Raw genomic sequence first — 12,080 nt, 5'->3', positions numbered from 1 at the left:
TTTTTAGATAAATTAGGGTAGTTTGAATTTCAAAGAGATGGTAGGATGTAACACCTAGCTAGAAGAAGCAAAGTCAAACAGTGTGTTTATTTTTCCCAAAGGTTACTGATAATATGAACACTATGAAAAGATTTATTTATGAGAAAGGTAAAGTTCCAAAAACATATCAGAACAATAGAATTTGCATTAAAAAGGGAGAAACGTGTGTAAGGGAGATGAGGCTATGTTTCAGAGGAGAAGCCATTCTAAGATCTAACACAAGTGTGAAAAGCCTCCAGCCTCTGTGCATCAAGTTGCTGTCTACAGGAACCGAAGCTGAGAAAACTCACTTTGAATTCCACTGTTCAGGGTATCGTGTTGCTTTGCCTGGGTCCGTTTAAATCTATTTGTTTTAACTGTTGCCTTAATGGAGGTGTATCACAAAATCACAGTGCAGAAGAGGCCCTTTGGCCCATCGAATCTGTACCGACATGTGAGAAACACCTGACCTACCTACCTAATCCCATTTACCAGCACTTGACCCATAGCCTTGAATGTGCCAAGTGCTCATCCAGGTACTTTTTAAAGGATGTGAGGCAACCCGCCTCCACCACCCTCCCAGGCAGTGCATTCCAGACCATCACCACCCTCTGGGTAAAAAAGTTTTTCCTCACAGCCCCCCTAAACCTCCTGCCCCTCACCTTGAACTTATGCCCTCTTGTGACTGACCCTTCAACTAAGGGGAACAGCTGCTCCCTATCCACCCTGTCCATGCCCCTCATAATCTTGTACACCTCGATCAGTTCGCCCTTCAGTCTTCTCTGCTCCAACGAAAACAACCCAAGTCTATCCAACCTCTCTTCATAACTTAAATGTTTCATCCCAGGCAACATCCTGGTGAATCTCCTCTGCACCCCCTCCAATGCAATCGCATCCTTACTGTGTAACTGGGAGCCAGATTAATTAGGGGTTTTAGGAGTTATTATAGTAGTAACTTATAAACCTATGTATGTACTTGAAAGCTTTTCTTTTGTTATTAAATGTTTAATTTAGTTTTCTAAAAAACCTCTGAAGTCGTGGTAGTCTTATTACTTCTGAATTCAGGGCACACATCTCAAAATAAAATACAAATTGCAAAACAGTTGTGACCACATGATTAAGTTTCCCCCATGGATTTGATCTGCCTGGCATATATCATTTGCCACGCCACAACACTGCTGCCCTCCAATTTGCCCTCTAGAAGAGATCTCTGTGCTTTTCAGCTCTGTTCAAATGGCCAAAATACTGACATTTTCTTTTCTGGATTTCACTTTTTAGAGTTCTTTTTGCTCTTGCACTTTCAATCACCTCTTCATTTGTCTTATGGTCTGTATATGGAACTTAAAAATGCATCTTAGCATCCACATTTCAAAGGCCTCTGTTTTCTTCCACAGATGAGCATGAACACCAAAAAGACAAAACCAATGGCAATTAGAAGGAATACATTAGAAGGAACTAGACTGAAGATTGAAGTGGATGGTGTCACATTGGAACAAATAGAGAAGTTTGTCTATTTAGGACAACTGATAACAGAAGGCGGTAGAGGCAATTCCAAAATCAGAAGAAGGATAGAGACAGGTAGAAGTAATTTTGTGATTGACAACAAGAAAACTCAATCTTGTAACAAGGAAAAAAATTCATAAGGTGCTACATTCCATCGACTTTCCTGTATGCCTCTGAAACCTGGACAAAAGGTAAAGATCTGTGGGAGAAAATAGAGGCCTATGAATCCGATTCCTGGAGGACATAAAAATGTGCCATGGGCAAACCTCTGGACTTTTCCCGTTCAGGTGTGTAGGTGCAGAAGGTTCTATTCAATTCACAGTACATCAGTTGAAATAATTTGACAAATGAGCTGTTTGTACACACAGCATGAGAGCCCTGGAAAGCATATGGCATTTTTGAGTTACTTTTCAATTAGGATAGCTCTCCCTCCTAAAAACTCCACATGGTCCAGATTTTTATTGAAACAGGTATTTACAAGCTAGAGATTTTTAAAGGTTTACAAAGTATTTACAGAAACAGGTCAGTCAGCCCATTTGTTCATGCCAGTGTTTATGTTCCATACAAGTCCCATCCCAACCCACTTCATTTCACTCTATCAGCAGATCCTTTTATTCCTTTTTCCCTCATGTGTTTATCTAGCTTCCTCTTAAATGTATCTAATCCAGAGTAGTGTATTTGCTATGGCAACACCACTACCTGTAATAATACTGGGCTTATCTGTTCATGTCGAATTGTACTGAATGTGGCTCACTGACTGGAATGGAGCACCTTATCCCAGTAATACATCACCTCAACTACTCCCTGTGGTAGCAACTTCCACATCCTCACAACTTTCTGGATAAAGAAGTTTATCCTGAATTCCCTATTGCATTTATTGGTGACCATCTTATATTCAGAACAGGCCACAATTGTTGCAGGAACACAGTCTCAATGAAAGGGAACAACAGCTTCTCTACGACCGCCCCAGATATTGCTGTGGGAAATAATGTTCCTCTTTAGCTCTACAGTGGCTTTACCTTCCTGACATTGTAGAAATCCCGATGGGGTACACCCTTCAGCTCCCGGAGTTCTGCCATTTCGTTTAACATCTCGTGCAAATAGAACTTTGATCCCAAGAAGTTTAGCCTCCGATGGCAGTAAGTCTTCCTGTGAAAGGAGCCTGATTAGATCTGGAAGATTCAGATATTCGATTGAAATTCCGTCTTACACAAATCAACTTTTGATCCCAGAAAGAACCCTCCAAATAAAATACTATTTTTTTCTTTTTTTAAGCGTTCAACCTTAATTTAGAATTAACCCATTGCATCCAGTCTCCTGCCATCTTCCTCGATCGCTCAGTGCACAATTATGGGTTGGGAGAGGAAGATCTTACCTCCCTGAAATTTCATGGTGCACTCTGTGACTCTTTCTTTACTTTAAAGCTCTAGGTTTTTAATTGAAAAAATAATCTTGAGTCAGTTTAGTTGGGCTTGATGAATTGAACCAGCTTCTTAAGGTGCTTTCAATAATATGATGAAAAGAGGCAAGTTCTTAATCCACAATAGACACCGTCAATGTTAAATAAAGGACTTAATTTATTATCAGTATGGTTGCTGTTAACTGTTGAATATACTGTGTTCAGCCATATTCAAAACTCTTCTGATTATGAGTAGAGCATGCCAGCCAAAAGCAGGAAGTGGACAAAATCCAGACTTCAGCTGACAAGTAGCAGATAACATTCACACTACAGTGCCAGGCAATGGCAACTTCCAGCTAAAAAACTATCACAGAGCACTCTGTATTGTGTCTATCCTACAGTATACTAACAGAGAGCACTCCACCCTGTCTATCCTACAGCATAATAACACAGAACAATCCGCCCTGTCTAGCCTTTTTTAAAATTCATTTACAGGGTGTGGGCATCGCTGGCTAGGCCCAACCCTAATTGCCCTTGAGAAGGTGGTGATGAGTTGTTTTCTTGAACCACTGCAGTCCCTGTGGTGTAGGGACACCCACAGTGCTGTTTGAGAGGGAATTCCGGGATTTTGACCCAGCGACAGTGAAGGAACGGCGATATATTTCCAAGTCAGGATGGTGAGTGGGTTGGAGGGGAACTTCGAGGTGGTAGTGTTCCCATGTATCTGTTACCCTTGGCCTTCTAGATAGTAGTGGTCATGGGTTTGGAAGGTGCTGCCTAAGGAACCTTGGTGGGTTTCTGCAGTGCATCTTGTAGATGTTACACACTGCTACCACTGTTCATCGGTGGTAGAGGGAGTGAATGTTTGTGGAAGGGGTGCCAATCAAGCGGGCTGCTTTGTTCTGGATGGTGTCAAGCTTCTTGAGTGTTGTGGGAGCTGCACTCATCCAGGCAAGTGGGGAGTATTCCATCACACTCCTGACTTGTGCCTTGTAGATGGTGAACAGGCTTTGGGGAGTCAGGAGGTGAGTTACTTGCCGGATTCAGGATTCCTAACCTCTGACCTGCTCTTGTAGCCACAGTATTTATATGGCTAGTCCAGTTCAGTTTCTAGTTAATGGTAACTCCATGATGTTGATAGCAGGGAATTCAGCGATGGTAATGCCATTGAATGTTAAGGGGCGATGGTTAGATTCTCTCTTGTTGGAGATGGTCGTTGCCTGGCACTTGTGTAGCGCAAATGCTACTTGCCACTTGTAAGCCCAAGCCTGGATATTGTCCAGGTCTTGCTGCATTTGGACATGGACTGCTTCAGTATTCTAACCCAGAACAATCTGCCCTGTCTATCCTACTGTATACTAACACCGAGCACTCCGCCCACATTGCAAAATCTCTGATCAGGAGGGTAACATTTTCCGATCTTTCAAAAAGTAGTAATCTCTGGTGAAAAGATGTTGCATGTTCCAACAATTCCCTAATTCCCTGTTATCTTCACGGGAACAAAACTTACGTGGGTCCATCAGCAATCAGTGCGAGGACATGGTTGAGGTCCAATGTGAAGGTCTGCATATCCGGGTAAGGAAGACTTTTGGGTTCATCCAGTTCCAGCATCTCCTTATTTTCATAAACAAAGATGATTCCTTCCTTCATCCTCGTCAAATATTCCAGATTGTCTGGAGCATCACTGAGGTCATACGGATCCTCGCCGTCTCTGGGGGGTGGATAGGAATCTGTTCAATGTGAGCACATAGCAGTTAGCTGCAATTAACTGCGTCCATTAATAGTGTAGCCAATGATAAACATACCTTTGTTTCATAAAAATCAAGAATCCCCAGAACTTGCAACAACCAGAAATTCTACCCACAACTCAGGGACATCAGAATTGCGAGATGCTAAAAAAAGACCACCTGGTAGTCACAAGATCCAATGATATTTGAGTTATTAACCAATCACAGCGATCAGGGCCAGGCTGTTATGCCCCGGTGAGGGAGAGGCGAGAGGTGTGGGGGTGTCAGGGTGCACAGGGTTGGGGTTGGGGGGGGGGAGTGAGTAGCAACATGGGAGGGGGACACCTTGGGGGAGGCCTCCAAAGGGCATAGGAGACCTGTATAGGAGGCACCCCCCTTTGCCCTGCCACCAGTCTGCCCAGTGAAACGTGGCAGGTTGGGCAGTTGGCTGTAGGTAAAACCCCAGCAGCAGCAGGAGAAGGCTTATAAGTGGTCATTAACTGGCTACTTCAGAACCTCAATTGGTGCATGGGCAAGCCTCCCAACACCTGCCCCACCGCAGATAAAGTTGCAGAGGGACAGGTGGGCAGGCACTGGAAGCGCACTGCTGGCAATGGCGCCTGTTATTATAGCTCCCCTACGCCTGCCAACCCATCCCCCTGGGCAGGCCATAGAATTCAGCCCCAGTGGCCCAAAGTCACCTGTTCTTCCTGGCCACATTACACTCAATAGATGTCTGATAGCTCACTGTCACTCCCTGCTCTATACTGACATTGACCTGACACTCCAGGGTGTTTTGATTACACAAGACACATTTCCTTGCTTGCCAAAGTGTAACCGTATCAGACAGTAATGAGAGTTGATGCTATGCTTAAGGAGTTAAATTACCAGGAGAGGCTGCATAAACTTGGTTTGTATTCCCTCGAGTATTCCCTGGCTCATCTTGATTTTGAAATTCTCATCCTTGTTTTCAAATCCCTCCATGGCCTCACCCCTCCCCCTCTCCATACTTCTTCCAGGTCACAACCAACATTCCCTTTCATTTTTCTTGTAGCGCGTGGCCTATTCATTTAAGTGCCAGGATGCTTTAAAATTGTACTGCTGCACATTGCCAACTTGTGCTTGGGGAATAGGAATATCTGGGTTGCTGTAGAGCATAGAGGTACCATTGCCCACAATCCCCTGAGATCTCTGGGATATAGAGAAAGGGTGGATGGACAGGTTTGAGGGATATGGAGAGAGGGTCAGCGAGTTGGAGACACTTGAACTGAGCAGTCTTGTTGGACCTCGTCAGTTTTTTCAGTTGCTTAAAGTTCTTCTGCATCAAATCCTGCAGAAGTATCTTGTTGATTAAAACTAGAAGCTGATAAACACTAATCCCTCTTACGTGCTGTTAGTTTAAATTTATTCGTGTCAAAGTCACACCTGAGTTTTATGTAGCATGATAGTTTATTAAATGGTTAATGGGCCTGGATTGCACTGACTGGGGTTCTGCCACAATAAAGATCTTTAAATAGATTGGCAGTTGGATTGTGCCCTAACCTCTGCTCCACACAGACATACATACACATAAACACCTTCTAAAATACACACAAAAATACACGGACGCACATTGAAATACACATTCAAACATGCATACATACTCCCCATTCTGACTTGCACACATTGAACAGGATTTTCCAGTTGTCGAGCGGGTCTGGGAGTGACTGGGAATCGGTCCACCGCCCGCGATCGGTCCCTGAAAACTCCCGAGGGCACAGAACTGAAGAATTGTGGAAACAAAAATGAAGATTTTAAAAAAGAGAGAAACATGTCTCCACATGTGACTCAGTCACATGAACAGGGACATATTAAAAATTATGTGTAAAAATGTTTATTTTTTTTTAAAATTACTGCTGGAAACCTCACCCCGCCCGTGGATGAGGTTTCATAAAAAATTCAAAGGCCGCCTGGTCGATTTGCTCGCCCGCCAATCGTAAGGTTGGACGGGCAGTAAAAAGTAGCTTTCAATTATTTGATTAAGGGCATTAATAGGCCTCTTAATTGTCAACAGACGCACTGCCAACTCTCACTGCCGACCGAATCGTCGCGTGAGTGCGCGCTATTTTACACCCGATTGGGTCGGGCGCGCGCCCGCCTGCGGGATGTAAAATCCTGCCCATAAAGACCCTCTAATACAGGCCTGTCCAACCCACGGCTCGTAGGCCACAGAAGTCCCTCTGCATGGCCCCTCCCCAGATCGATTGGTGTAAAGGCCCGGTAAGACGGGTCAGTAAGTTTGAAGATTTCTGCAGGGTACTGCTCCTCCAATCACAGACTGTTTCTCTCCCATATCTGCTGCTGATAGGCCCAGTCCCAGGGTTTTCATTCACCCTCAACCCCCCCCACACACCAACAGGCACACTCACAGGGCGTGAGGGTGAGTGAGTGAGCACCCTGAGCCCGGGACTGAGCTGGACACACACATTCTCACCCTTTCACACTCTAATGGTCATCTTTATTTATTACATATTTTAAAAAATTATCAATTTATTGTTGAGATTTCTTTTTTGCTCAGCAAGTTGTTTCTTTACATATGCCAGCTTTTTTTTTGAAATGCATGTTTAATGTTGTGCCAGACATTATCTTTCTGAAATTTGGTCATTGGCCCCCTGTGTGTGAGAAAAATTGAAATGTGCCCCCCACCCACTTGAAAAAGTTGTTCAAGCCTGCTCTAATATATACACAAAAACACATGCACGCTGAAATACATATACTCACAAACATACATATATACTCTGCAATGCACCAACAATCTCACTTAAACACATAAAATCCTCTAAAAAGCACCCCCACGCGTGCGTGCGTGCCACACACACGCACGCACACACACGCATGCACACACATACACACGCACACGCACACACGGGTACACACGCACACACGGGCACACACACTCTTACCTGGTAGAACTTCATCTTCCTCTAGCCACTGATCATTTTCGATTGATTGTAGGTACTGTCCTGTTGTTCTGGGGAATAGCTGGTAGGCAAGACGCATGTACTTCCTACGAATGAACAAGGCTTTTACTAGTCCTCTAGAAGCATGTTCATAGTCCTCCACGGTGATCTGGGTCAGACAGTATTGGAACCTATTAGGCTATTCAACACAACTCTTCCTCCTTTCTACATTAGTCAAAATCAAGACTTGTCTTCTACACCTAATTCCTCCTTTCTCAACATCTCCTGAACTGTGCAAATCCTCACCTCCCCCAATCTTCCCAGCCCCACCAGGCCCACTGGCCTTTAAACCCTGAGTGCATTGTCCAATGATCTGATAGTGTGAGAGGAGGTAGGGTGGGGAGGGATTCATGTAGAGTATAAACACCAGCACAAACTTGTTGTGCTGAATGGTTTGTTCCTGTGCTGTAAAATAATGGTGAGCATTGAAACTACTGAGTTGTCATAAAACCTCATTTGATTCACAAATGACCTTTAGGGAAGGAAACCTGCTGGCCTTACCTAGCCTGGGCCTGCATACAACTCCAAACTTGCAGCAATGTGATTGACACTTAATTGCCCTCTGGAAGGCTGTGTTTGCTGCCAATGCCGTGCGGACGCAGTTGTATGCTGACGACAGGCTCAGATTAACAACTGCCATATTTCTAGGGGACGATGTGCAGAAGGGCGCATGCGCGGTCATCACTGGCAGCAGGAGGACAGAATGTCTTGAATTTCTACCCTGGACTGACAGTGATTGATTTTGGAAACGAATCGCCTCGTCTAACACACAGCAACCTACAATACACTTACATTACTGGGATAGTGAGTTTAGGAACACTCACCAACATGACTGCAGTAAAATATCTCACAAGGAAAAGACTTTAGTGCAAATTCTTCCCTCCCTCTTCTGCTACTCTGAGTTCCAGGCTGTAGGCTCCGGCGGTGACATCACTGGATTTCTGTGCATGTGCAGATGAGTATCGGTGGCCATTTTGCACGGCCATATTGCATTGGCAGAAGACACAGTGCCTCTGAAATGGCCGAGATACCTCAGTTGTGTTCAAGGCAGCGGCTCATCTTGATGCAACTAGGGATGGGCAATAAATACTGGTGTGGCCAGTGACACTCACATCCCAAGATTGAATAAGTGAGAAAAATTCTATGCAATTCCAACTTATTGACTTCTATTGTTACCCTCGTTTGTATTACACTAAGAAACTCTAATCATATTTGTACAGAAAAAATAATAATTGAGCTGTTCACTGTGGTTAGTTAACTCGAGATTAAAACTATTAAATTGATAGGCGCAAATTTGTAAATAAAATATGTCCATTACACAGTCTGCAGGAAGGGATCTTTTAGACTAATGGGTGTGAAAAATTGTTAAACTGTTCGAAAAGAATGCATTAAAAACACTTTTATCAAAATTATTTTCAGGATTTTGGTAGTGGGGATAGTGGGGAAGAAGAGACAAAGGGTGGTATTTTCCACCCCCGCCCGCCTCTAGGATCACCCGGTCCCACTGAAAGTCAATGGACTTTTGGCTGGGCCACCGAATCTCCCGCGGTGGATCCCACCACAGCGGAGCCCAAAAATCCCGACCAAAGTGTTTTTATTATTCATTCGCAGGATGTGAGCGTCACTGATAAGGCAAGCATTTATTGTCCATACATAATTGTCTTTGAGCAGGTGGTGACTGTCTTGCTAGGCCATCTCAGAGGGCAGTTAAGAGTCAACCACATTGCTGTGGGTCTTGGGAGTCATAATAGGTCAGAGCGGGTAAGAATTGCCAATATCCTTTCCTAAAGGACATTAATGAACCAGATGGGTTTTTATGATAATTCAACAGCTTTGTGGTCACCATTACTGATACTAGCTGTTTAATTCCAGATTTACTAAAGGAAGGTGAGGGAGAGCCTGGGAGGGGTACAGGCTATGGCTGGGATTTTCCGGCCCTGTCATGGCAGGATCCGCTCGGGGGGACACGGTGGGTCAGCCAAAAGTCCATTGATTTTCGGCAGGACCGGAAAATCCTGGCGGTGGGCAGAGCCGGAAAATCCCGGTCCATGTCTCACTCTCTTGGACTAACCTTAAGTTAGATCTAAGGTGGGAACAATGAGCAAAATGAAATGAAATCAAACATGAATAATAAAGGGAAAAAATCTGTTAAAACAATCAATTAACTTTCTGAATGTAGGATCTAATTGCTTGGACTAAACCGATGGCTGGGTCTGTGTTATTATGGGATAGTACTATGGCTTCTGTTCTTTTGGTTATCACAGCTCACAGAGATATCTGCTTTCTCAAGGGGGCAGGGAGGGGGTATATGTTTTTTGTAATTTGAAAGTGTTGCCTGTATTCATCAGTTAATTGTCTCAGAAGATGTCATGATGCTGTGATCAATTCAGTTTGAGATATTAATGCATATTTGTGGATTGGAGGGAGGGTTAACTAGATGCCTAGATTCTCTTTCTAAGCTGACCGATCAAACATCTGCCTCATCTACCTGAGTGGAACATATGGTTAAAAGCTCAATTATCCAACACGGGCAGAATTCCAGCCAATTTTAACTGTGCCTACTTGCATCAGTTCTGGTCACCGTTGTGAGCTACCCCACTCAGTCATTCTCTGCCTCCCCCTCGCTCACTCCATTGTCCTGCTTACTTCCCCCATATTCACCTGCGAGTTACTCCACATTCCTCAAGTGCTACCTTTCATTCCAACCATTTGTAGCCAATAACCCAAAGTTTTTTTCATCAAACGCAGTTGGAAGCTTTTGAAGAGTACCCTTGATTTTGGAACTGTTGCTATATTTTGGAATATTTTAAGAGTGATGTCAGTTGCTGGTTACACGATGAGTTCTCATAATTTTTTTTTACTTATAAATAAATTGGACTGTATGTTCTAGCCTGAACTTGCAGTCTGCCAGTTTGGATGGCAGTATGGGTGATCATCCCTTGGAATTTCTGGAGCACAATCCCCATTTAAAGCAACAATTGTTATTCTCTATTCATGACATAACAAAGATGCAAATTTCAGTTCATAGGAACATAAGAAATAGAAGCTGTAGTAAGCTATTTTGCCTCTCGATCCTGCTCTGCCACTCAATAAGACTGTGGCTGATCTTCAACCTCAACTCCACCTTCCCGCACTATCCCCATGTCCCTTAATACCAAAAATCTATCGATCTTTATCAAACAAAGCCACATATGGAGATTTTAACAGATGAACAAATATTTGGTCAAAGAATCAACCCTTTTTCAGAACTCGACATGAAGAAGAGTCATATTCCACTCAAAACGTTAACTCTGTTTCCCTCTCCACAGATGCTGCCCGGCCTGCTGAGTACTTCTAGCGCTTTCTGTTTTTATTTCAGGTTTTAAGAAGCGTCTTAGGAGGAGGAGGGATGGGGAGATTTAGGGAGGGAATTCCAGAACCCAGGGCCCATGCAACTGAAAGCCCGGCCATTGAGGGCAGATGCCCAAGAGCCCAGAACTGGCGAAACACAAATATCTCGAAAGGGTGTAGGGCTGGAGGATATTACAGAGATAGGGAGGGGTAAGGCACTGGAGCAAAAGCTGAGAATTTTAAAAATGGCAAATGTAACTCCTTCATTCAAAAAGGGAGGGAGACAGAAAGCAGGAAACTATAGGCCAGTTAGCTTAACACCTGTCAAAGGGAAAAAGTTGGAAGCTATTATTAAAGATGTTATAACAGGGCTTTCAGAAAAATTCAAGGTAATCAGACAGAGTCAACATGCTTTTGTGAAAGGGAAATCATGTTTAACCTGTTTATTGGAGTTCTTTGAGGAAGTAACATGTGCTGTGGATAGGGGAACTGGTGGATGTACTGTACTTAGATTTCCAGAAGGCATTTGATAAGGTGCCACATCAAAAGTTATTGCGGAAAATGAAAGTTCATGGTATAGAGTGTAACATATTGGCATGGATAGAAGATTGGCTAGCTAATGGGAAACAGAAAGTTGGCATAAATGGGTCTTTTTCTGGTTGGTCCGATGTAACGAGTGGTATCCCGCAGGGATCAGTGATGGGGCCCCAACTTTTTACAATTATATAAATGACTTGGATGAAGGGACCGAAGGTATGGTTGCTGATGACAGAAAGATAAGTAGGAAAATAAGTTGTAATGAGGACATAAGGAGGCTACAAAGGGACATAGTTAAGTTAAGTGTGTGGGCAAAGATCTGGCAAATGGAGTGTAATGTGGGAAAATGTGTAATTGTCCACTTTGGCAAGAAAAATATAAAAGAAGCATATTATCTAAACATTAAGAGATTACAGAGCTCTGAGATGCAGAGGGATTTGGGTGTTCTAGTGCATATACCGCAAAAGGTTAGTATGGCGGTACAGCAAGTAATTAGGAAAGCTAATAGCATGTTATTGTTTATTGTGAGGGGAATTGAATAAAAAAGTAGGGAGGTTATGCTTCTGC

General features: G+C 43.6%; 1 protein-coding gene across 7 annotated transcripts in view; it reads right to left on the bottom strand.

Moving 5' to 3' along the window:
- Positions 1–12,080, bottom strand: part of LOC144674785 (AMP deaminase 3-like) — a 57,573-nt gene that overhangs the window by 33,270 nt on the left and 12,223 nt on the right. For all 7 annotated transcript variants that reach the window (XR_013574634.1, XM_078535981.1, XM_078535982.1 and 4 more), the window contains exons 4-6: positions 7,590–7,755; positions 4,431–4,650; positions 2,541–2,670 (exon numbers count right to left, since the gene is read on the bottom strand). Coding sequence is in view for 6 of the 7 variants with exons in the window: in XM_078535981.1 (XP_078392107.1) it covers positions 2,541–2,670; positions 4,431–4,650; positions 7,590–7,755 (516 nt within the window). In the remaining variant the exon portion in view is untranslated. The remainder of the gene's footprint in view (positions 1–2,540; positions 2,671–4,430; positions 4,651–7,589; positions 7,756–12,080) is intronic.

The sequence above is a fragment of the Cetorhinus maximus genome, unplaced genomic scaffold, assembly GCF_964194155.1.
Source record: "Cetorhinus maximus unplaced genomic scaffold, sCetMax3.hap1.1 HAP1_SCAFFOLD_796, whole genome shotgun sequence".
Classification (NCBI taxonomy): Eukaryota; Metazoa; Chordata; class Chondrichthyes; order Lamniformes; family Cetorhinidae; genus Cetorhinus; species Cetorhinus maximus.
Note: the sequence above shows the minus strand (reverse complement) of the source record. Positions and strands in the feature narration are given on the sequence as shown.